At 56.7% G+C, this 24613-nt stretch overlaps 5 protein-coding genes across 7 annotated transcripts; 2 read left to right on the top strand and 3 right to left on the bottom strand.

Moving 5' to 3' along the window:
• Window positions 1-346: 346 nt before the first annotated feature.
• Window positions 347-6862, bottom strand: zgc:136439 (uncharacterized protein LOC678627 homolog). Of its 2 annotated transcripts, XM_039757914.1 has the most exons (8): window positions 6642-6862; window positions 6474-6563; window positions 3298-3377; window positions 1185-1300; window positions 928-1025; window positions 783-851; window positions 641-699; window positions 347-564 (listed from the first exon to the last, which is right to left on the bottom strand). In XM_039757914.1, the coding sequence occupies exons 1-8, from the start codon at window positions 6825-6827 to the stop codon at window positions 465-467; spliced, it is 798 nt and encodes a 265-aa protein (XP_039613848.1). In that variant the 5' UTR covers window positions 6828-6862; the 3' UTR covers window positions 347-464. The 2 variants fall into 2 exon arrangements, with proteins under 2 accessions (XP_039613848.1, XP_039613847.1); XM_039757913.1 differs by having other exon boundaries at window positions 6474-6862.
• On the top strand, window positions 6758-15526 carry ankar (ankyrin and armadillo repeat containing). The gene is made up of 23 exons (XM_039757901.1): window positions 6758-7009; window positions 8151-8736; window positions 9468-9905; window positions 9979-10142; window positions 10313-10428; window positions 10523-10703; window positions 10775-10997; window positions 11066-11267; window positions 11335-11543; window positions 11640-11744; window positions 11830-12074; window positions 12148-12316; window positions 12401-12642; window positions 12714-12867; window positions 12944-13105; window positions 13188-13294; window positions 13376-13492; window positions 13572-13730; window positions 13841-13958; window positions 14028-14137; window positions 14212-14408; window positions 14487-14527; window positions 14633-15526. Exons 1-23 carry the CDS (start codon window positions 6866-6868, stop codon window positions 14794-14796), a joined length of 4353 nt encoding a protein of 1450 aa, XP_039613835.1. The 5' UTR covers window positions 6758-6865; the 3' UTR covers window positions 14797-15526.
• Window positions 14785-17413, bottom strand: osgepl1 (O-sialoglycoprotein endopeptidase-like 1). Its single transcript, XM_039755110.1, has 7 exons — window positions 17355-17413; window positions 16096-16477; window positions 15781-16042; window positions 15560-15708; window positions 15177-15307; window positions 15031-15102; window positions 14785-14943 (listed from the first exon to the last, which is right to left on the bottom strand). The coding sequence occupies exons 1-7, from the start codon at window positions 17411-17413 to the stop codon at window positions 14859-14861; spliced, it is 1140 nt and encodes a 379-aa protein (XP_039611044.1). The 3' UTR covers window positions 14785-14858.
• adat3 (adenosine deaminase tRNA specific 3) lies at window positions 16880-21352 on the top strand. 2 transcript variants are annotated; one of them, XM_039757911.1, is made up of 2 exons: window positions 16880-17471; window positions 18876-21352. In XM_039757911.1, exons 1-2 carry the CDS (start codon window positions 17462-17464, stop codon window positions 19904-19906), a joined length of 1041 nt encoding a protein of 346 aa, XP_039613845.1. In that variant the 5' UTR covers window positions 16880-17461; the 3' UTR covers window positions 19907-21352. The 2 variants fall into 2 exon arrangements, with proteins under 2 accessions (XP_039613845.1, XP_039613844.1); XM_039757910.1 differs by lacking the exon at window positions 16880-17471 and adding an exon at window positions 17788-18090.
• Window positions 21353-22676: 1324 nt separating this feature from the next.
• ormdl1 (ORMDL sphingolipid biosynthesis regulator 1) lies at window positions 22677-24568 on the bottom strand. Its single transcript, XM_039757915.1, has 4 exons — window positions 24479-24568; window positions 23719-23898; window positions 23450-23601; window positions 22677-23368 (listed from the first exon to the last, which is right to left on the bottom strand). Exons 2-4 carry the CDS (start codon window positions 23890-23892, stop codon window positions 23233-23235), a joined length of 462 nt encoding a protein of 153 aa, XP_039613849.1. The 5' UTR covers window positions 23893-23898; window positions 24479-24568; the 3' UTR covers window positions 22677-23232.
• Window positions 24569-24613: the final 45 nt, after the last annotated feature.

The following is a 24613-nucleotide window of genomic DNA, read 5'->3' as shown; positions in this document are numbered from 1 at the left end:
GAGGATGACGGCGGGCACCGTTCACAACTTGTCGCCGAGTGGCCTACGCCCATCAAAGGGGGGGTCAAGGTCTCGTCCCTCCAAACGCACACAGGAAGGGCATTTGAGGGTCCTGGAGGGCACAACTTTACAAAAATAAATCCTGCAGAGAGCTGGGGGGTGGCCACTTGGCTGGCACAGCAGTCCCCTTATTTGCTGTTTTTGAACCAGGTCTCCATTTGCATTGCTGACCTGCAGAGCCAATGTGCCAGCAGCGAGACCCCTGAACCCCCCGTTGCATGCCAGGCGTGAACGGTCACATGCCACCACAGCCCAGGTGGGTCAGAAAGACGCAGCAGTCAGGGGGTCTCGTGTTTTTAATCCACATTTTATTTCTCTCGTGTCTGCCCACGCTGCGGCCTCAACTGTTCGGTGTGTGGCAACACTCGCTGGGACCGCCGGGAGGCGCCATCTCTGCCACCTGTTCAGAGTTCCTTATTCTGAAAGTACGAGTGGCACTCGAGGTACGAGGCGACATTCCCAACATCAAAGCGGCCAGAAACCTCGTAGACGTAAACGGGGGACCTGAAACGAAAACGGGAGCAAGTGTCAGCGGGTGCCCACCCAGGCGCGGGTCAAGACAGTGCCAGGCTGCAGTCACCTCGCTATGAGCCAGGATAGAAAGAAGCCGGGGGCGTCCTTGGTCTCCAGTGGGGCACTCTGTTGGAAACAAGCAAGTGGAGTTTTTAGAGGGGCACGAGAACTGGCACCGAGCAGGTGGTGACCCCTGCGACGAGCTTCACCTTCTTCTCCTCCAGAAACGTCGGCAACAGCGAGATGGCCGCCCGTGAGAGCAGGTAGAGGCAGGGGCACTGAAACGGGAAAAAGACGATGTCAGCACCCACCTGCCTGCAGCGTGGGGCACCTGCCCAGACACGGGGCACTCACCGCTCTGCGCGAAGTCGTGGCACTGGCACTGGGCTTCTCCTTCATCGACACGGCGCGCCCATCTTCATCCACTTCCAGGATGCCATACTTGGAGGTCTCTGGTGGGGCAAAGAGAGCAAATGCAGTGAGCGCCCATCTTGGCCCAGGAGGTGTTATGGGGGAGTTGGCACCTGCCACATCTCTACTGCCACTTGGCATTTAGCAGAAACACGCAGGTTTGCTGCTGCTGTGTGCTCCACCAGCTGGCACGGCCTCACCTTCTTCTGCGCACTGGTACGACAGGACCAGACTGGCAGGGGCACTCGTGGCTTGCAGATCACAAAACGTCTGCAGGAAGTCGGGGAGGCAGAAGTCCTGGGTGAGTAAAGTGTCTCTGTGGAAAGATGAGAAGTGGGCATGAGCGGGGGGCACCGACTTTACCAGACACGGGGTACGGGAGAGGCGTGGCGGCCGAGACCTTAGAGGGGTCCTCCTGCTTCTAACCCCACTCTGTGCCCAATGACGGTGGGCTCATCACGTAGCCTGATGGTACAGGAGGGGCTTGGGCAGTGCCAAAGGAGCAGGATGTGGGGCAGTGGGAACTCCGGTCCCAACGAGGCGCGCCATGTGTTCATTCGCCTTTGGCATCGCTGCCTGGGCTGGAGCTTCGCCCACCGCTTGGTTTGGGCACAAGTCCATCCTCCCCCCTCAAGCCTAAGCCATTCAAGTGCCCCCCCCCCAAGACCCTCACTGTCACACACCACCCACAGCTGGCATTCCTCCATGTGGTCTAGCTGTGCCCCCCGTTACCTTCCTCATGAGGTCAGCTGGCAGACATGGGGGGCTACTGCCATCCCGGGGGGGCTCCATTATGTTTTCTCCCCTTCCCTGATGACTGGCTAATCCCAACACATTCACTCCCTTGGCACAAGCTGGTATCTGGTGGGTTAGGGGCTGCTAAAGTCGTCCTTGTCACCATCCTGCTGAGCCGTGCAGACCGTGACAAGCGGTGGGCCGACGTACGCTGCTGAGGCTCATGGGAGAGAACTGACAGGCTGGGGTGGCATATAGCGCCTTGCAGAAGTGCTGACTGCCAGTTTTACCAAAACACAAAGGTGCCGTTTGTCCCCCAATGTTCTTTTCAGTCCTTCGTGTGTTTCTGCCGCTGTGCCCCCTCCGTGCCATGGCTGACCGCTGCCCTTTTCCTCTCTGCTCCTTTAAAGCCACTGCCAGCAGCCTCTCCCCTATCGTTTCCTTTTTGGTAACTGGCATGACTAGCTGCATTGGCACAGTTTTGTGCCCTTGTCCTGACAGCAGCGGGTGACGTGGCCAGAGCTTGTGGTGGTGTATGGCGCTATAAATCACAAGCAATTACAAGCAAAGACCCCTGTGTGTGTGTGTGAGAAGAAGAAAAGGGGCGGGGTCATGGTGGGCACCACTGTGTATGTAATGGGTGCTCGTGAGCAGGCCCTCCCTCCACTGGGCAGTGCCCGCCATGTTTCAGAACAGCCCATAGTGCCACAAGCCATGCAGACACGGGTGCAAAGGGCAGCTGTGTGCTCACAACAGTCACTCCTGGGACCACCAGAAGGGCTCGTCACCGTGGCACTTGGTCACCTACTCCACACGTCTGTTGTCCTCTGATCTGGTGGCACCTCATTTGGGGTCTGCAGGGGGTCCTACTTGTTTGCCCCTTTGTCATCACCTTTTTAATTTTGCACATTTAGGTCCCTGCGCCCATCGATGGCGTCCTCCACTGAGGTGGGTGCACTTGGCAGCAATTAACAGCGAGCGGTCTGATGCCAGCTTCTGACAACTGAATGCACCTGTGTGTCTGTGTGTTCTCCTCCCATTTGAAGGGCCCGCTTGGCACGTCTTGTTGGTTTCACAGGTAGGCACACGCGTCAGTCTCCCTTGGCACTTGAGCACAGTTGCCACGGTCACCAATTTCATGGGACTGACTTTCCGTCAACAGTGCAGTCACCGAGGAAGTGACACTCGGGCGCAGCTTCTTTATGAAAACTGCAGGTTCAGTCCAGGAGGGCACCCCTCACCCGGGCACACTTCCATATCCTTTTATGAAATCAAACACTTGCCACACAGGTCTGCCCATCCTCTGTGGACACCCACTAGCAAGCCCAAAGAGCCAGGGCTGTGAGGTGGAGCGGGGCAAACAATGGAGGGCACTGCCAATCTGTACAGCTGTGCATGGTCATCTGTGTTATAGTGAGGTGGCAAACTCCAAGGAAAGCACGTCTGACTTTGGGGCAGTTGGCAGGCCTCACCATCTCCACCTGTTAGCATCTGCGCTGGCACTGGTAGGCCCGAGTGACAGAGCAGGCGGCGACATCAGAGAAATGAGGTGTCACGTGAAACCCAAGAGGAACCTACCCTCCGATGACGAGGACGTCATCAGCAATTCCAAAGTGGCTGATGGCAAAGTGCAGACTGCCAACAGCACCCAGACGGCCCTGAAAGAGACAGAAAGCATTGAGTGAGGTACGGGCACTGCCCACGGCTGCCACAACATGCACATTCTCCTGGCGTGACCCAGTGTGTGTCCAGAGACCCCCTGGCATCAAACCCTGGCCTGGACGCCACCTCTGAGGGGTGCACCGGACCACCTGATGGGCACATGCGTGTGTCGGGTGAACCTACATTCTATGCTGGCCTGGTGTGGGCGCACTGGCATTCCCTATGATGTCAGGAGCCCAGGGGGCCCGCCAGAGGGATCCTCTCTGACACGTCTCGTGTTTCACCCGCACATCACTTGGGGTCCGGAGGAGGGCACAAGCGGGGGTCTCGTTCTCTGCCAAGCCAGAAAAGATCAGACAGCTCAGTGAGTTACAAGAACCTGAGGGGCATTCTAAATGCCCCCCAGGTGTGCCCGGTGTCACTGTGCACATCGTGGGTGACATTCATTCAACCTTACATCTGCTGACGGGTACGTTCAGTGTGCCCTGTGAGTGACAGGGAGCCTCTGATTGGCGCTGCAGTGGCACTGGGTGGAAGGCGAGATGGCATGCTGGGAGTGTGCTGCATGCAATCTGGTAACAGAAACCATTAAATAAAGGGGCTGTCGGGCACACAGCGGCCAACATTCACACCTTGGACAACCGGGGGCTCAGGCCAGGACTTCACAGAACATGCCAGCTGACACATGTCTGGCATTCCATGGGCAGCGGGAAACTGCTATTCTTTTATGAAAGACCCCAGCGAGAGTGGCACGAGGAAACTTACCTATAAATCAGGTGGGCAAACACAGCAAAGGGCACCACCGAGTGCCTGGCATCACAAAAAGAGAAGCCGTGTTGACTGGTGAGGCCCTAGCCAGTCAGTTACTTGTATTTATGCCATTTTGGGCCACTACTTCGACAAAGCAGGGCATGGAGCTAAAAACTGGGATTTGTGCAAAACGTCCTGCGTGTGCCAACAAGATGAAGAAGTGCGACACCCCTACCATTAAAGGCTCAGTGGTGGGCGGGCACAATTTCAATAAGCCCCCTCCTTTCCTTTAACGGTGCTGACATGTGGTTGAGGCACCAACAGTATAAGCTGGCATTCCATCATGCCAATGAGCAGCTTCAGCGCCAGGGGAGCCTGGAAAAATAGCACGACTGCCAAAGTCACAAATGAATTCCAAGTGCCAGGGCGATGGCGCGCAGTCCTGCCAAGATCGGCGGATCACCAAATAGAGCCATGAAAAGAGCAAAGGATTCAGATTGGCACTGCCACTACGACAGAAATAAAGTGTAGAAAAGGACAGCAGGTGCCCAACATAGCCACCTCTTAATCCAAACGCGACCCATAGCTGGCAGTGCCACAAACCCGGGACATGCACAAAAGGGTGACTGCAATGACTCCATTGGCGCCACTTGGTTACAATAAGAAGCGGCGAGTAGGCTGTGTGACGAGTAACGGGCGACTGTGGTCTTAATGGGGGTCTCCACGCTGGCACAGGTTTGATTTGATTGACGAGTGCACCGCCGCGACAGTCGTGAAGCTTATTGGCTCTTCAGACATGCCGCCACCCCCCCAGCTTCCAAGACGGAGAAGCCCACCCACAAAGCCGTAAGCGTCAGCAGGCCACCAACGGCGTCATTTTAGTCACATCCTGAAGGAAACACCACCAGCTGAGCCACCCTGCCCCTGCCCGGACCTCGTGGTCACCTGCCCACTCACCCCTGGGACTTCAGTGGGCTCGTTCATCACGCTGCATAGCTGGGACCACCAGAGGGGTAGTTAGGGGGCCACGGCCGGGTGGGCATCACAAACGCTGTGGCCTGGAGTTCGGGGAAATCCTGAGACACCAGAGGGCAGCAACGTGGGCTTCATGTGTGACTCGCTGGTGCCAACGTGGTGCTCATGCCCACCACTGAGGCTGCTGCAGCACCATTGAGAAGTTCATTAAAGTCAGGGGGTCCTTAACTTGGGGGTGTGTGGCTGGTGGGCGCGAGGATCTCGCTAATGTAAACCTTTTTTATTTTACTTCTTTCAAACTTAGAGACTTGTCTTTTTTTGGAGAAAGGTGGCATGAAATTTGAAAGACAAAAAAGATTAAAGAACTGAAGCCACACGGGATCTAAGACTACTTGGCACGGCAAGAGGGGCACAGGTTGGGGGTCCGCACTGACGGGGACAAGACGAGAGTCAAAGGAGGGTCCGCTCCCCTGGTCACCGTCTTCACCCGACGAGCTTACCCTCTGCGGGCACGTCCATGAAGATGAGTGACGTGGACATCGCCGGCTTCACTCACGGGGGGCTCACTGGCGTCTCTGATGTTTGACGAGGAACTCGAGGGTCTCACCGCGCAGGTCTGCATTAAGCAGGTGGAGATGTGCTCGGGGGGACATACTGGGTGTGCCATAGTGACACCAGTGAGAGGCCCAAGAGCAGACAATGGCGGAGTTCCATCACATCGGGTCCACAAGACGGCGGTGCCACCATTAAGGTCCATTCGGGATGTCATTTATTGAAATGGGAATCCCTTTTGTTCTTTATAGAAGAACAGGAAGCGCAAGCTTCACAAAGCCTCGATGGCACCGACGACATTAAAACGTAACAAATTCAGACCTGGTCCACCACAAACTCTGGACACGTCACTGTCACCAGCACATGGCAGTCTTAACGCATGCCAATCTATGTATGTATATGACTTGCTGAGTGGTTGTGTAAGTAGGTGCCCAGTGCACCGCTTTGCCCGGGGCGATCGTCTCCAAGATGCCCTGATGCCCGTCAGACTTTCTCGCATGTCCCGTTGCCGCAGATTCAGCCCCTCGTTCACCAATGTCGCACTCACGTCGCACTCACTTCAGCAGCCTCTCCATTCAACACCCGGCGCGCGTGACCCTGCGTCTGACGTCATTTTCTCCGCATGGCCTCGTCAAGCAGATATTCCGCCAAAGCGGAGACTCGCGTCGGACTCCGAAGGGGCTGCCGGCCTCTGCCAACTTCCGCACGGGACATTTTTGCGTTTATTTCAAATTTCAGTTTATTTCATGTTGTAAAAAAAATCAATACATAAAAACAAATAACGGGCTTCGGCGTCTGCGCTCGCGCACACCCACCTTGTCGGTTGTGGTGCCGTCGCTGACCACGCGAACTCCCGGGAAGCTCCTGGCCCAGTCGTCGAAGCGCCGGCGGTGCAGCTCGTTAGTCTGGTGACGGATGGAGAAGCGACACAAAAATTGAGACAAGAGATGAAGAGTTCGGCCCTCCGGCGCCCGGCCACTCACCACTACGCAGACGTCGGCCACGCAGCCCCCGAGGAGGCCCATCCAGCGCGACAGGAGCGGATGAGCGCCGACGGGCAGCAGGGCTTTAGGCGTACCGTGCAGCGCCCGCAGCTCCGCCCGCCGCTCGGCCTCCAGCTCCCGGTGAAGCCGAGTACCGTAACCAGCGGCCAGTACCACGACTCTCATGCTGCTGTCAGCTTGGGCCGAGGACACGCCTACCGCGCATGCGCACCTTTGTCGCCAGGGAGACGGCGTGCGGCGTCTGTGCGTTGCTAAGGGCGCGAGGACGGAGTAGAGATCGGAGCGATCGGTGGAGCGGGCAAGGAGTTGGGAGAAGTGGCGCTGAACGGGCTGGCAGAGGCAGGCAGGTTGGTGACACTCGGCAGGACGGGGGGGTGGGGGTGCAGTCTCACCAAGAGTGATGTCACACTTTGCTGGGGTCTTCTCTGCTAAATGAACAACTGCCGTTTGAAATGGACCGCCAACAAGGCTGGCAGGAATTCCCCTGAATTCTCGTCGTGTGTCGCCTGGTCAACGACCTGCTGAGCTCTTCGCGTCTTTAGATTTTCTTCAGGTGATGAGAAGCCCACCAGCCGCTCGTGGGCCCACTTTGATCTCCTTTGATTGAGAGATTTGAGTTTTAACTGAGGCTCTCTTTGTAGTCGGACCCTCTGCTCTCTCACGACGAGCCCCCCGACTGCCAGCCACTTGTCCCCCCAGTTCAGGTGGGCACTGACAGCGCAGTTCCTCTCAGCCCCTCGCCTCGCATTGCACCTCCTTACTGGGCAGAGAGAAACAAAGCAAGGGTCAGAGTTGAAAAGCTGCTCAGATCCACTCAGGGATTGGCCACAAATTAAGATGGCGCCCGCCCAGAAACCTATGGCCCACTGATGCCCAAGTGACAGCTCCGCCCTCGGCTCATTAGTTGACGTTAAAACATCATTATGCTGACAAGCGAGAGGCCAATGGACATTCCCAGCCTCCCCGGACCCCCTGAGCCCCCCATTCAGTGCGTCCTGACACTGCAGTGTGTCCCATCTCGGTGACTCATCTGAGTCTTCATGTAAAACTCATGCTGGTGCCAGGGTGACCAAAGTGACCCCATGTCACCCTCACTTTTAAAGGCTTGTCTGGGGGTCCTGGAACAAAAAAGGCACAGTGCCCCCCTTGGTATATCACTAAAAGGGCATATTTTGAAACAGAATTTTAATGACATTGAGAAATCGACAGGACCCCCGACATGGAGGGTCTCATTACGGTCCATCGGCAGTCAGGTAGCCTGTCCCACTAGGACCGCTTTGTCGTCCAGTAAGCACCAGTAGGTCCTACTGTGAATGTCCTTATACTGTGGAGGCCAGCTTGGCATATGGACTTGTGCAGCTTGTGCCAATGTCTCGCTGTCTAGTGCCACCACTGTCTTGTGCCAGCAGTCTGACATTGTTAACTGTTCCACATCAAGGCTTCGACACCCACTCTTTTGATTGCCACTCTTCACTTCTCTTTTCTCAGCTTGGCATGGCTGGCTCTGCCCACTCCATGGAGGTTGACCAGGGATACTTGGCGGGCCTGACTGCCCAAAGGAATGCCAGCGCCTTCTTCGAGAAGTTTGAGCGCAGCGAACTTCAGGAGCTGCTGGCCCTGGTCTCCTGTAACTGGCTGCTGTCCACCGGAGACCAGAGGCTACCACTTGAGATGCCCCCGGGCATCATCTCCCAGATGAAGGGCTTCAGCAGCCCGAGCGTGGTCATTCTGGCCCCAGTGCACGCCCGCGGCGAGCTGGACTACAGAGAGGTCCATCAGATCATAAGGGAACTGACCACTGGAATCTACTGCTTCAACCAGGTGCCCTCCGTCTGCCTGGAGGCCAACTTCGACAGCAGCACCTCGTGCCAGATGCCACCGGCGTACTACGACACCAGAGTTGGGCAGGTGCTGACCAGTGTGGACTACCTTATCAAGGCGCTCTGGCATGGGGCCACCATGCCCAAGGAGAAGCGGCTTCGCTTTTCAGAGTTGTGGCGGACCAGCATGGACGTGGACTTGAATGGAGCACCGCAGACCAAGAAGGACATGGTGGCCGAGTTCCTGACCGCAGGTTAGTCTGCTCCGCGCCCACTGTGACCCCATGGGTGGCATCTGAGCCTCTGGTGCTGAAGGTGTAACCACAATATGTGACAGGGCTTACCGGAGGAAGGTGCCATACAGTCAAGGTGCCCGTAGTGCGTGCCAACCACACAAACCCCCTAAATCTGCTGCTCTACACCTGTGGTGACGCCTGCTCCTCCGGCACCCCAAATTCGTTGTACTCTGCGACTTCCGCCAAGAAACTGCAGTGACGTGTGGCCCTGCGGCTGTGTGTGGTTGGGCATCATTGACTGCACTGGCACTCAGGAGGGCGCTACTGTATATCAGCTCAAGGCCGAAGTTGTGTGGTGAGCCTCCAGGGGGCAGTACGGCACCACAGCTACAACGCCAGCATGGGTGTCAGATGGCGTCACTGCCGCTGCTCCTCGGTGTCATAAAGTACCTTGCATTGCTTTACAGGGGAACAACAGAATGGTGACGTGGGGTTGGGCCTATCCTGGCAGCACTGGGTGAGGTGCCAGTCCATCACACACACTGCCTAACCCATAAAGTAGGGCAAGAAAGTTAAAGAGAGCCGAGCAGGTCCAGCACGGGGTCAGGGGCAGGGCTGATGGAACTCGAGTCACAGAAAGTGGGCACCAGAGTCGCCAGGCTAGGTGGTTGGCACAGCGTGTGCAGTCGCGCCTGAGTTCACATCAGACCTCCACTCCCAGTCCCTCACCTTGTTCTTTGTGCCCCCAGGTCTGGAGGATATCTCCAATGACCCAGCGTACCATGGCATTTACGATGGGCAGGAGCAGAGGAACCCCAGCTTGGCACCACAGACCCCAGCCGAGGCCCAGCTCTTCATGCAGCACGCGGACCGCTTGGGCCTGAAGCTGGCGGCCTTTCTGCAGAGCGTCGGGCAGCACGAGAACCTCTTTGTGTTCAGTGCCACCTACGGCTTGTCCAGCGTGCTGCGGGTGACCGAGGGGCAGATGGACGGTGTCACCTACCAGCGCCTGCAGCAGCGGCTCTCACGCCAGGTGGACGTGGTGCTCGAGCACCTGGAGAAGAAGCCGGACACCTGCCGGGATGTGGCCTGCCTCCATCTCATCAGCTTCCTCGTGCCATTCCTCATCAGCCTCAAGAAGAAAATGAAGATTCCGGCTGTCGAGCGTCTCCTGCCACCCATTTCTGGTAAGTGCCTGGCACTGCCACCCCCAGCCACCCGAGGGCACCACTGGCTAACTACCAGCTGTTTGTGGTTTAGAAGACAAGCTGAAGACTGAGCGAGAGTTTCCGCCGCTGCTGCTTGGCCCCGAATTCCGCTGCCCGCATTTCCAGCTGGAGCCCAACACATATTGCCATCTGCATGGCGGCATCGAGTTTGAGGTGGGAACACCGCCCATGGAAGAAGTGTCCAAGGAGGTGAAGGTAGAGTTCTGGTGCCATGGCAGGGCAAAGAGGGAACAAGACAGAAGCCTAAGCAGAACAGAGGGACAGAGTGGGCATCTAGATGGGCAAGGGCACAGCAGGATGAGGGCTGTCATTGGTACAGTGGTCAGTGTTTATCCAGGCTGAAATTTTCTTCTGCGCCCACTCAGGCTTCACTTGAAGATCTGCAGCAGGTTGCTATGGAGGGAGCCGAGCAGCTCTTGCGCCATCGTGATGCCTACTGGGAGCAGTTGCCCCTGCCAGTGGTGCAGCTGGATGGGCGCAGGTAGGCAGCATGGGCACAGGAGTCACCCTGCCCTTTGTTGTTCACCTGTTCCTTTCCTTGTGCCCACTCACTCATTTCTTGCTGACTTTCACAGATTCTATGTGATTTCACTGGAGTTAGAAAGCTTTTACCAGCAGGCAAGCCCGATGCCATGGTGGGGCGCCATGACCGAGACGATGAAAACACTGCGTGTCAGACGGCTGCCACTCAGCGACGTCCAGCTGCACGAGCAATTCAAGAAGACGTTTGGCTACCGAAAGGCCCTGAAATGCAAGGTATGGCAGCGGGTCTCATTTGGGCACTTAAGCCGTTTGGCAGTGCCCAATGTGCCCCCTTCTCTTTTCAGACCCTGGCCTTCGGGCTCAAGTCGGCGGCCGAGAGGGGCCTGTCTGCCGTGCTGCACACCTTCGGCCGCAAGAACGCCGCCTCCCGCCTGCACGTCCTGGATGAGGGCGGCTACTCGCTCGTCCACGCGGCGGCCATCCACAACCGGGCCGCCATCATTTGCCAACTGGCTATGGCAGGCATTCACTTGAATCAAAGGGGCAGCGGGCACTCCGGCCAGGCAGGTAAGCGGCTCAAAGCCGGGGTCTCGGCTGGTCACTCCCCCTCCTGGTCACCTCTGCTCTCTCCTCAGGTCTCACCCCCCTACACCTGGCGGCCCAGTGCGGCTCTCTGGAGGCCCTGAACTGCCTGCTGGGCCTGCGGGTGGACCACACAGCGGTGGACCGACGCGGCTGGACGGCCTTCCACTTCGCTTCGTTCTACGGGAACGTCCCCTGCTTGCAGGCCCTGTACTGGAAGGACCCGGCGATGGTGGACCGAGCGACCTCGGCCGAGTGAGTCAGCTAGCGGGTCCTGGGGTCTCTGAGGTCGCTTCTGCTCTGATCTCTGTCTGCCTGGCAGGTATGGCACCACTCCGCTGCTGCTGACCGCCATGTCCGGCTCTGTGGCCGCACTGCGGTATCTGCTGGCCGTCGGGGCCGACTGGAGGAGGACGGACAGTTGTGGGAACAACCTGGTGCAGCTGGCGGCCCTCTACTGCCACATCGACAGCCTGCGACTCCTCATTGACCTCCAGCTGGACGGCCTGCCCGTGTGGCATGTGCTTGTAGGTGTGTAAAGTGGCACGCTGCGCTGGGCACCTTGTACAATACCAGCCTGACGTGCCAGTGTATGACCCTTGTGCCCGTTTGTCCCCTTCTCTCTAGAAATGCTGTGCTCGGCTGACCAAGTGTCCAGGGAAATGGCAGTCCGGTGCCTGGAAGTGCTTTCTGTGGCTGCGGGCAGCTTCTGGGAGGACATCGTTAAAGCAGGTGACAGAAGCCGCCAGGCCTATGCTGCCAGTGCCTAGTAATGGCTGCCAAGTCACTCACTCAACTTCCTGGCTCCTGTCTGCAGGGGGCGTCCCAGCACTGGTGGATTTGCTGCGTGGCCAGGGGGGGACAGTGCAGTGTGTTGCGGCTGGCGTCCTCTGTAACGTCTCCAGACACGAGTCGGCTGCCACTGCCATTGTGCTGAGTGGCGCCACGCCAGTCCTCATCGAGCAGCTTGGCAGTCCGCAGGCCGAGCTGCAGTCCCGCAGCTCCCTCATTCTGGCTGACCTCGCCCGCCAGAGCGACCACCAGACCCTCATAGCGCAGCTGGTAAGCCAAACTGACCGCCAGACACAACCTTACTAAGGTCCACGAGTGTGACCTGCCCACTCTGTCCCATCAGGGTGGCATTCGGCCGTTGGTGCAGCTGCTTGGCTCCGAGATCGAGGACGTGCTGGTCAACGCCGTGGACTGCATTCGAGGCCTGTGTGTCCACAACTCGGCCAATCAGAGTGCAGTGGTGCAGGAAGGCGGAGCCCCGCTGCTGGTGGAGCTGCTCACCGTCAAGTCTGGTAAGTGCCTGCAAGTCTGGGTGTGCCTGCCCCGGCTGTGCCCGCCTCCTTTTAATGGCACCTTCTCGCTCTGTGAATGCACAGATGTCCTGCAGTGCAGTGCAGCAGCCGCTCTCGCCGAACTTGCCAGGAATCACCGGAGCAATCAGGATGCCATCGCAGAGGCTGGGGCGGTCAGCCCACTGGTCAGCCTCATCAGCGGGCGCAAGACCACAGTGCAGGTGGCAGCTGCCATGGCTGTAGAGGCCTTGGCTGACCACAACCCCGCCATCCAGCAGAGGTTCCTGCGCACCGACCTAACAAGACATTTGCTGCGGCTGCTCAAGGTAGGGCTCCGGGTGAGGGTCTTGGCACAGGCGGGCACCACTGATAATCGAGAGCTGTGCTCTTCCCACAGGTCTTCCAGCTGCAGGTCAGAGAGCAGGGCGCTGTGGCCCTGTGGTCACTCGCCGGACAGACACTAAAGCAGCAAAAGCAGATGGCCGAGATTATCGGGCTGAACTTCATCCTCGACCTGGTGATGGCACCATCTGACAGGATGCGGCAGGTCGGTGAGTGGCCCACCTGTGCTCTGCTATTCCTGGCACTGAGCTTGTACTTGGTATGCCCATGTGTTGCCCTTTTCAGGGTGCCAAGCGATCATTGCTCTGAGCCGCAACAGCCGGGCCTGGCAGGAACAGATCTGCAAAGAGGATGGCGTGAGCCCGCTGGCGCGTCTGCTGAGGGCACCCAAGACCACAGACACCACCCTGCTGGCCGTCATCAAGGCCTTGGGTTCACTATGCGTGGGTGAGTGACTACCTGTCCTTTGTGCCCAGCCCACTCCTTTCATGTCACCTTGTTTCACTTTGTCCTCGCTGGTCTCCTCTAGGTGTGGCGCACACCAACAGTGCCAGCAGCCAGAGTGCCATCATGGATGCCCATTCCGCCCCAGTTCTGATTGATCTGCTGATGAGTCACCAGTGCCGAATGGTGAAGGTAGGAGCAGCCCTTGGGTCGGTGTGCCCTGGGCCACAAGGCTGAGCTGGTGCCCGCTGCCCATCCCATTTCTCTTTACAGGTGAGGGCAGCTCAGACACTTGCCAGCTTAGTGCTAGGCAACCCAGAGCTCCAGGTGTGGCTTCGCAGTGAGGAGCGATTCAGCTATACCCACGTGCTGGAGCTTCTTCAGGACCAGGTATGCCTGGGTGTCAGCGGGCACATTCTTGTAAGTCTTGGCACCCCAGAACCACCGTCTTTTGTGATTTTGCCTGCAGGATGTCGGCCTCCAGGCAGGCTATGCCCTGACCCTCTTTGCCTATAACAGCACCCTGCAGCAGGCAGTCATGCTCGAGTGTGGTGGCATCTCTTTGTCCAGCTACGAGCCATTCCTGCACTCCGATGACGAGACTGCCAGGGCAAAAGCGGCATTTCAGGTAAGAGCAGGCAAGCAGAGCCGTCATTACCACTGCTGCCTGAATTGGGGGACGCAGCAGTGCCAGGAATGTGCCCACTTATGGGGGGGCTCTGCCTCATTTCATTGCAGGTTGTGGTTTTGGCTAAAGTCATAGTGGATGCTGAGCAGGTCACCCTCTCTGCCCGTGGTGTTACCATCCTGGTGGACCTGCTCCGTTCCAAGCAACCCAGGACAGTCGCCCTGACAGGTAAGCCCATGCTGTGTGCCACCTACTGGTCCCATGCCACCATATTACTCTAATCTTATTGTGTGCCAGGTGAACTCCTCGCCAGTTTGTGTCATACAAGAGCGGGCATCCCAGACGCCATCACCAGCCTGGGTGCCGTGGAGTACCTGTGTGGTCACCTGTATTCTGGCCATGAGCAGGTAGGTCAGGACGAGGGGGTACGGCTGCCCGGCTCCCTCATGTGATGCCCATGGACTGCTGCATCTTTCACTAGGTCCGTGCCGCCTGCGCCATCGCCCTTGGCTACCTCACGTTCCACCGGCCCGCTCATCGCCTCCTACTGGCGCAGTGTCGCAATCAGCCGGGACTCTACAGTCTCCTGCTTGCCAACATCTCCCAAGATGGTAAAATCTGCAAGGTGTTCACGGATGAATTCAAGCGGCAGCAGACTATTGGTCTGCCCTCCCAGAGGTAGGGGCGGTGGAGGGGGTGCCTGGCACTGCCCACCTTCTGCCATCATGCACTAACCTGACTTATCTTTTATTGCAGTTTGGTGATCAATGGAGGCCCACCGGTGACCCCATGCCACGGTAAGTATGTGCTAGCTATTTAGTGCCCCCTGTGTTTGTCATCGCGGGTCACGCGCCGAGGATCCAGCACTATGCCCTTATGCCAACTTGTCCTTTCTAATGCAGGAAGACCAAAGACGGCGTCTGCCACCCATGGCCTCCACCATGTGCTTGTCGAGCGGGTGCCACGCTCCAAGTCAGCTCCAGGGACCCAAAGCTCAGGGGCCAGAGGAACCAAGTGCCACGGGCACTCGGGAGGGAAAAGAGACAAGTCACAGTGGGAGAGATGAGCCCAAGGCCCACATAAGACTGGCACAGCCTTTATTGTCAACAGGAATCCAAGGCCCATCCCTCATGTTGCCAGTCTCAGCTTCACGGGTGGCAGTATGATGGCACTTTGCTTTACCTCCTCGGAAATGTCTGTGCCAAAGGTCGCCCTGCATAGTGGGAAAGAAGGGGACAAAAGTGACTGCAGCAGCTTCCAGTGGTTCGGGTGCCAAGATCCACTAGTACTACACACTTACTTTGGCTGGTACCTAATGCCCGCTGAACTGGGGAGGATGCCGATGCCCTCTCGGAGCCGTTCAATGCCATTCCTAGGGGGCAATGACAGACATGTTTATCAGACGTGTCTCACAACCACAGTGCAGTGTGCCAGTCCACTACTCACCAAGCTACCATGGCACCGTTATCTGTGCAGAGCCGAGGAGGAGGACACAGCAGCTCCAGTCCACTGGCATCGGTGATAACCTGCAGCAGCTGCCTGGCATACCGATTGCTTGCTACACCCCCGGAAGCGACCTGCGGCAAGAGATCATGGGCTGGTTACCTTGGGTTTAGTGCCAACTGATTGCCAAGTTTCTAATTTGTATTAATCACAGGTGCCCAAATGTTGGCAGGTCAGGATTTGGTTCCGATCCTCGCCTCTGCCAAAACTTGACAGGTTGTTAATTACGTGTGCCAAGTAAGTACTGGGGCGGGCACCAGGTTTTGGAAGACCATTAAAGCTGGCATATGGGGTATGTGTGTGGCATATTTCTGGCAGTCACGTACAAGTGTGGGGCTCCTCTCTGGCAGTAGACCCCTCGCTTTACAGAACAGGATGGCACGATGAGTCCTCTTGGCGATATGGGCACACACAGCATGCTGAGCTGCAGCACACACGTCAGCTACACAAGACAGCACCCGACCGTCCCGCACACCTGAAAGGAACACGTCAAGTTTAGTGGGCACAGTGGCATTGGCTCCTGCCCCTCAGTGCAGTGCCCTCTTACCCTCCTCCTGCTCTAGTCTGCCGATCGTCCGTTCAACTTGCGTTCGAAGGCCGGCAAATGAGAAGTTGCAATCCAAGCGGTGCCCCATCGGAGTCCGCAGGTTAAACTTGAGTCTGTCCCCTTGTAGTGCCAGGTGCTCCACGGCCTGCCCGCCTCCCATAGCACGGCACTCCGGGTGCCCAGTCAAAGACAGCCTCCTGGCAATCTGTCCGGAGAAAGCGTGACAGCAGTGAGCTCCAGGGCCGCCGGGGGAGCCGCTGCCCTCTCACTGGGCCTCACCTTATCCAGAGTGTCTCCCGGTGCCTCGTCCAGTGCCTGTCCCAGCAGCAGGAAGTCGGACACCCCCCTGGCAAGGGCCAGCAGGGCGTGACCACCAGAGACGAGCAGGACCAGGAAGGGGAAGGGCAGGGGGTGCACCATGCGAACGGTGAGGGCGTGCGCCTCCATGTGGTGGACGGGAATGAAGGGCGTCGGGAGGCTCTGTAGAAGTGTGCCAGTGAACTCGAGTCCAACAGACAAGCTGAGGGCCAGTCCGGGCTTCACGGTGGTGGCCACGGCAGACAGTGCACTGGCGCGCAGCCCGCTCTTCTCGAGGGCTTCCTGGACGATCCGGGCGATGTGCTGCCGGTGCAGAGCCTGAGCCACGTGCGGGATAATCCCACCGGTCCTGAAACGAGAAGAGAGGCCATCTGTCACCCTGGGAGGGTGTAAAGGGTGACGCAGCTGTCACTTATCAAACAGGAGCAAAGGGGGAGGAGTAAAGGCTGATCCAGATGGCACTGACTGGCGAGGGGTCACATGTAAACAGCAGGGACAAGGATAGGGTGACGAAGAGAAGAGTGACCCCACTGGGAATCGTCACGTGATTCTGTGTGCACCGACTGGCCAGGGCAGTACATAGCAGGGAGGAGGAAAGGGTGGCTGGCATGACTTGACTTACTTGGATGGAGAAAACGCTGGCAAGGAGAGCGAATGCAGTAAACATGGAAAAGTGAAAATGTGACAGAATGGACCAGGACTCCCTGTCTGTTTGTAGTTTTTAATTTCATTTGAGCTCAATAATCTGTTCAGACAGCCCCCTTGAACCCGGACTCGCTCATCACAAGCACCCCTGGCTCGAGGTTTAGCTTTAGCAGGAGGTGGAGCTCGAAATCTCCAACACATTTGTGATCCGTTCGGCCCTGACGTTCTTACGTTACCAATGGCAGCCAATAGCGCACGTGTGGATCACCAGGCCCGTGAGGACGTTCACGGCCGTTTTGGCTCCGCCTACTCGACAATAAAGCGCTACTGTCTCCTGTGTGGGAGTGTCCGCTCCCTACGAGCGATCTGATTGGTCGGTTTGCCTTTGGTAGGTCAGTGAAAGGGATGAGGACACAATCAAGGCAGGAAGCTGACATGCAGGGGGTACACATAAGGCCGGAGATCACTGAAATATGTTTAAATGTATTCGATTACCTGGCAAAACAAAGCTGGGGAGAACAACACGTGGTATGGAGGAAGTTCGAGATGACGGGCTAATGCGATCACAAAGAAGACATCGGCCCCAAGTGGTGGGCTCGTACCCGCTCTACCGGATTCTTTGATCTTTTGCGCGCAACGGGAATTTCTCCTTTTTAACAATAAAATTCATGTCTGGAAAGCACCGAGAAGGTACAAGTGTGACAGGCGACCCGACAACATGACAAACGGTAAGGCAAAAGTGGCCACCCCGACGTCTCTGCCAGTGTCTGTCTGTGGAGGGCGCGCTCGATCTTACTCTCTCTCTGCAACAGATATAAGGCTTGAAAGGCGCTATACTGACGCATCGCTCTGCTTTTGAATAAGCGAAGCTCGACAAACGAGACGAGGTCATCCGAGCGCCAATCCCCACCGATACCTTTCAACATGTTGGTCCAAGCCCGGCGACGCCTACCTGAGGTGCTCTTCCTTCTGCGAGTGCAGCGCCTCCCCCAGCACTCGGCCGTGCTCGTCCACCACCGCTGCCCCGGTGTCATCGCAGCTGCTCTCGATCCCCAGCACGACGCGGGGCCTCCGGGACGATAAGCAGTGTACGTGCGAGCCGAAGCGACACAGCCGCCATGTCCGAAGACGCGCGCGCAGCATGCCGATGCCCCGGAAGTAAACGCTCGACGAGGTCACACGGCTGAAAGCAGTCCGGCGAGCAACGCAGAGCGAGACTTTTGTTCCGGAAACAACCTGGAAAGTCGGAGAGCGAGCGAAACGCCGAGAGGCGGTCAGCCGACCGCATGTGGGGTGCAAGAGCGACCTGCCCGTCCCGACGAGGAGCTTCTTCGTCTACGCTGCCCAGTAAGACGGCGCTTGTTGACCGATGTGAAGTTGCGCGGTTAGCAGTCAGGCAGAGTGCGCGGCTCAAACGGCTCTCTTGTATCATCCGCGAAACGGCGTGGCGGCCCGATATTCAGTCGGTAACGTGGGGTGAGGCCGGTCGCCCGCTGTGTGCACCGCGCTCAGTTGAACCTGGCGGGCTGGCGTCCTCACTTCCCGGGGATTGTCCTGGTGTTCTGAGCCCCGCCTGCCGCGGACAAACGCAAGAACTCATTCTGATGGGCTTCAGCCCGAGTTCATTAGATTGATAGATAGAGATATGAAAGGCACTATATAGTAGATAGATGATAGAGATATGAAAGGCACTATATAGTAGATAGATGATAGAGATATGAAAGGCACTATATAGTAGATAGATGATAGAGATATGAAAGGCACTATATAGTAGATAGATACTTTATAAATTTGCATACTCCAGCAGCAGCACACTGATAAAACTAATCAATATTAAATTAAAGAGTGAGAACAATGCAGTGCAGGTTAAAAAATGCAGGGTGGAGAGTGCCAGGCAGGCGTAACAGACAGACAGACAGTAACTTTGTATAATGTTAACGTTTACCCGCACCCCCGGGTGGCATAGTGTGGAGGAGGAACGACCATATTTCATTATTCCTTATCATTAGGTTGGCGCAGTTCCTGTTCGGAACACAAGCAGGTCAAGTGACTGACTGGCTGAGGGTCTGAAGGCCAAACAGCCAACCACTACACCCCATGGTTTACTTTCTTTTTGTGTTTGCCCTTTGCAGCTACCATGGAGCCCGAGTGCAAGCGGAGGAAGACTGGCACTGGTGCCCTGCTGTCCTGGGACGTGGTGCCCGTGCTGTCTCCTGAGCAGTGCCAGGACGTGGAGCTGCTGGAGGCCTACGCTGCCCCCATCTTCAACAAGAGGGAGACATCGCGCCTGGTGAAGGAGCTGGCCACCGTGTGTCCTCTGGACGGTCTGCCGCACATCAAGAGGGTGCGGGCCTGCCCAGACAAGCTCAGCCCTCACCCCCTTGAGGTGCTCATCTGTTTGGCAGACCACAAGGCCCACACAGAGGCGCCATCTCTGGATGTGCTCCTAGCAGGGGCCGGGCACATTGACTGCTCCGGTCTTGGAAGGCCATTTTTGGTGCGGATAGCGGCCCGGCCCCCTCTGACGAGACTTCAGTTTGAGAAGGCCAGTTGTCATTGGCCAACCTCCTTCCATGAGGATAAGCAGGTGACGGTGGCCTTGCGAGGTGACCTCTTCACAGAAGAGCATAAAATGAGAATGCAAACATACATGGAGCTGGCGATCCAAGCTGCAGTGGCAGGCCGGGCACAGGGCATGGAGGCGGTGGGAGCGGTGCTGGTGGAGCCCGATTCGAGCTCCGTTCTTGCGGTGGGACATGACTGTCGACACGGCCCCAGCCCTTTGCTCCATGCGGTCATGGTGTGTATCGACCTGGTAGCACATGGGCAAGGAGGGGGCGCCTACACATACAAAGACTACCTGGCCTGTCACTTTGTGGGGGCCCACCCTGCAGCGGAACAAGAAGGCCACGAGGAACTGCCATACATCTGCACTGGTTATGAGCTGTATGTGACCAGAGAGCCCTGTATCATGTGTGCCATGGCCTTGGTGCATTCCAGAGTACGCAGGGTCTTCTTTGGGGTGCCCACGCCCGACGGAGCTTTGGGCAGCAGATATAAAATTCACACCCAGAAAGACCTGAATCATCATTATGAGGTATTCCGAGGGGTCATGGCACACGAGTGTGAGCAGCTGAGTAGCAAATCAGCTGGCGCGTTTTAATGTAGTTTTTTAATAAAGTGGCACTGCTACCCACCGATCTCTTCTTCTTTCCATCTGTATGTTGGCAGCAGCTGTACCAGCTGCACCTCGCACCACGTAATTCACCCAAAGCGGAGCGTGTTTGGGCCGGGCCGGGCCGGGCCCGGACTTGGAGGGCTGCTGCTGGAAGAGGCGAGGGTGAGGCCAGCGCGGGTGCTTGGCAGGTTGTCCGTGTGTGGATCCTACGTAGGCACAGGGACACTGCATTGTAAAAATGACTCTCTGTGGTCGTAAAAGATTAATAAAGAGTAGGAGGCAGCCTGACGCCCTGGCTGAATTGGGGTTTGGGGTTCATGGTCCCCTCATCACCCACTGCCCCTTACCAGCTGGCTCTCTCACTCCTTCACCACTTAATAGCACATTGGCACAAGCGTGGCTTACGTCTCCTCGTCTCTGTCAAGTGAGAAGAGCGCTAAATTTCCATAACTCTCTTGCTGCTGCTGCTGCCTTTGGCGGAGCCCCTTCAGCCACCTGTGTTTTACTGGAGCGACGTGAAGATTGGAGTCTGCGCTTGAGTCCAGCCCAAGGTGTAGGCGTCGAGGGAGGGAGTGAGCGAGTGGGTGGCTGGCATGGGCGCTTTGTCTTCACCGAGCTGCGTGATTTAGGGTTTACAAGGACGACATCAGAGCAGGCGTCTGAGCAACAAGGGGCTCTGGCCTGCCACTTTAGTGTGACCAGCGTCAGCACACAAGTCTTGATGGGGCAGACGTCTGGTCTCCAACCCATTGTCAGTAAGGTGGCACAAGGTGGCTGGGGGTCTTTGTTGTCATGCCAGTTTACTGCTCACACAATGGTAGAGCAGCCCTTACTTTAGATGACAAACCCGTTTTAACAGGACCAGCGGTCTCAACGGCCACCTCCTGTTCGTGTGATGCTGGGCCGCGCGGTGAAGCACAGACAGAATGTTCTACCAGGGTCCTGCTGGGTGGGCTGCACTTGCTCAAGCCCCATTTTCACCAACTGGCTGCATTAAGATTCCTACCCTTTATTAAGGTGGTCTTTCAGCCCTAAACCACTGCACTCCCCGTTTTAACTGCCCCTTAGTGGGCTTCACATTTACAATGAGAGACTTTCTAAGCTGCTCAGGTTCACCACACCAGTGCGTCACCACAGCGTCTGTCTGGGAGGACAACGAGGCGAGAAAAGCAAAGGGTGGACGAGCCATCGGACACCACAAGGACGACTGGCTTGGAGTCACAGTGCTGTGAAAAAGTATTTGCCCCTTCCCGACAGGCTCTTTTTTGTCACAATGGAGGTCAGCGTCTCACAGTAAGGGACCTGAAAGCCGTTTTCTTACAAACCCTGTTTATTTATTTAAACGTATATACGAGTCCTAAAAATGTGCTAAAACACTTCAAGAGCGTCAATGGCTGCCACTCTCTCCTGCGATGTGCTGCTCATCAGCAAACGTTTAGCCATTTCTGAGACACCGAGACAGATGATCTCAGGCAGGAGCGGCCGTGCCACAAAACCCTTACCTGCAGCCCAGTTAGGCACCAGCATGGCCACAGAACTGGAGAAATCTAGCGGCCCAGTGTTCTCTAACCAGCATAGGGGGCTTCAGAGAGTAAGGGGCTTATTCAACGCACTTTTAGCCAAGTCCAGGGGAGTGTGGTGTGGATTTGAGTTGGTGAATTTACTCATGGAGCTTCTGGACTAAGCCACATCTCCCCGAGGACCTCTCTACAATGAGACAGAGGGAACCAAGTAAGCCCCGAACAGCATTTCTAACTCGCTTCTTGTTCTCCACCATCTTATCTGTATTAACAGCTTAGAATGAAACTCGGCTGACCGAACCAAAGCCCACCCACACACGAGTGACGTCATCACCTCAACAGGCTGGCCTATCAAAATGACCCCACGGGCACCGCAGCGACTCATCCAAGATGGCACAGAGGATTCCAGAAGAACATCTAGAGAGCTGCTGCAGTGTTCAGGACTCCACAATTTAAAAACACAAATGGGAGAGGAGCAGCCATGCAGAAACATCTGCTAGTCAAGAGGGGCATCAGTGCCACGACAGAGGGTAACAAAAGCATCAGACCGCCAATAAAATGTGGCATTGCTAGTGGAAGGCGTGCCATTTTTGCAAAGAACGGTGAATTGGCACATTCCTAGAATACTCCTAAGGAGGACATTTAGTGAGCAGAAGTGTCACCACGTCATGCAGCAGGACGAGAAGCGAAAACACCAAAGCCAGCCTACAAGTGCAGGGCTAAGCAGGGGCCGAGTCAAAGTCCTGATTGAACCCGACAGAGATGTGCATCTGGCATCCACAAGCCTAGCAGCAAAGTTCTGCAAAGAAAGGTGGGCGCAAATCCCCTAACAGCAATGTGACAGACTGGCATCAAATGAGAGTTTTGCTTGCAGTGCCACTAATCGCACCAAGTATTGAGACCATGGGGGCAATGACTTTTTCACAGGGATGACTGGGGATTGGAGGACTTTGCTCCTGATTTAAGAATCGTCTTGTGTGGTCACTCAGAAAATGGAGGACATTCAGGAAACAAAAACCTGCAGGCAGTGACTGTGGCCCTCCAGAGCCGAGCCAAACCCAACAAGCCCCATTCTAGACCGTGGCCCGAGTCGGCAGATGGGCCCACCGGGCACTTCAGACTGGGTGACAGGTGCCACCCCAATACCACACTGAGGAGTCACCGAGAGGCTGGCGTGTTGCACCCTTACAGCTCACGGCAGGCACACACAGAAGCAGACGACCGACCACAAGGAGTTTGTTTCAGTAAATTTACTTTCTCTGGAATAAAAAAAAAAAAAAAGTCCAATGCACATGAGACTCTAGAGACTAAGACGAGAGTCGGCAGTCACAAGAGAGGTGCGTTCCGATTACAAACGACGCTCACGAACGCTACACCATCAGGTGGGCTCACTTTGAAAATAAAGTAATCCACAAAGCAAATGAAATTAGGAAATGGGAGTCCTAACTGACAGCTGGTCTGAAAAGGAGAAGACGACGACGACAAATCCAGAAATGGCCAGAGCGCTCCCCGTTGCCTTGGCAACTCTCCCTGTGCGCCCAGTGCTCAGACGGAGCCTTTTCAGGGTTACCACTGGGCCTGCCCAGCTCTTTGGAGAGATCTACCATCAAATACGTACCTACTCATGTTAGTAAATGCACTTTGCATTCTCCTGTCCTCTGAAATGCCAGCATGGAGCAGCGAGTGGCAATATGACATACACCGGGTACACACTACCAGGGTACAAAGTACAGATCACCAGTTCAGTTCAGTTCAGTTCACGTACTGTCGGGCGGCCGCTGCCACGCTGTCTCAGTACTTGTTGATGCCAAAGATGCGCACTCCATGAAGCTGGGGCAGTTTGGGGATGAGCACACTCAGCAGGGAGGCCGTATTGATGAAGCAGTGCGTCGGGTCGTACTTTGTGTAGAAGCTGGCCAGAAAGTATCTGCAGAAAAGAGAAAGCAGGTGAGTCACCCGGCCGTTCAGGGAGCAACGTCAAGGACCCCCCAACACCGCGACGACTTACATGATTATCGGCGAAATGGTGAAAAACTTGCGCGAGGAGGTGAACTGAACACCGTAGTCCAACTGCTCCCAGTGCGTGAGAAGCCGGGCCTTCCCCTGATCAGGCGTCTCAAAGGGCGTCCCTTTAACAGCATGAAGAAACACATACATCCCCTGCAGAATGAAGCACAGGCACATTGGAGAGCCCACTATAAGCAAGCCTTCCCGCCTGCCCGCCCGCCTGTCTGTCTGCTGGCTCCGTGTACGCGATCGCACATCCAGCTTACTTACCAAGTTGTGGATGACGTTGGTCAGTGTCCACACCACGGGCACGCTGAAGAAGGGAATGCTCAGCAAGACGATGTGCAGCATGCCAACCCCGAGTGCATAGGTCAGCCATATCCCCCGGCTGTTCATGATCCTGGTGTTGGGGTTCACTTCGCTGTGCGCCACACCGACATTCATCGTGACCTGCGGAGGGAGAAACCTGTAAGTGGCGGCCCGAGCAGCGCGCCTCGGCGGACGTCACAAGTGTGGCCACTGCCTGCTCCGGTGCCCTGCGCAGAGGGAACACAAACCGGCCAAGGATGGATGCTGCCACGCGACCCAAGTAAGAAATCCTACAGACGGGTTCTGACGAACATGAACAGCTTAGTCGGGCGCCGTGCCCGGCCGGAGTTACGGAGGGCGGCTTAACAGGTGGACACGCGCCGTCCGGGGCTCTTCGTACATCTCGAACACCCGGCTGGAGTTGCCACGTCTGCCGACCACTGGGGTCTGCCTTGGACGAACGAGTCGGGTATCGATCTCCAGGGACTCGAGAAAAGTAAACTGCGCGTCGGTGACGGGCCCGCGATCCAGACGGCAGCGCTCTGCCATTCACCCGAGTCGACACTTAAAGGCGAAAGTGCAAGTGAAGTGTCCTCCCGCCCGGAGGCGAAGGCACAGCCGCGTCCACCTCCCTGCATGTCGGCACGAGGCCGCCGATGCCACCTCTGCGCCACACGAAGATACCCCGAGCGCCCGGCTCGTCGTCTCAAACGCTACTTACGGAGTCGCGTCCTCCAAGTCCGCAGCAGGCGTCGCGCTCAGGCCTCCTCGCGCCGTCGTTCTTTTTTCTTGTTGTTGTTCTATGGACGTGCGCGCTCTCGACACCTCGGGAGCGAACGCGTCACGACGCACGCAT

Source organism: Polypterus senegalus, chromosome 6 (assembly GCF_016835505.1).
Source record: "Polypterus senegalus isolate Bchr_013 chromosome 6, ASM1683550v1, whole genome shotgun sequence".
NCBI lineage: Eukaryota > Metazoa > Chordata > Cladistia > Polypteriformes > Polypteridae > Polypterus > Polypterus senegalus.
Note: the sequence above shows the minus strand (reverse complement) of the source record. Positions and strands in the feature narration are given on the sequence as shown.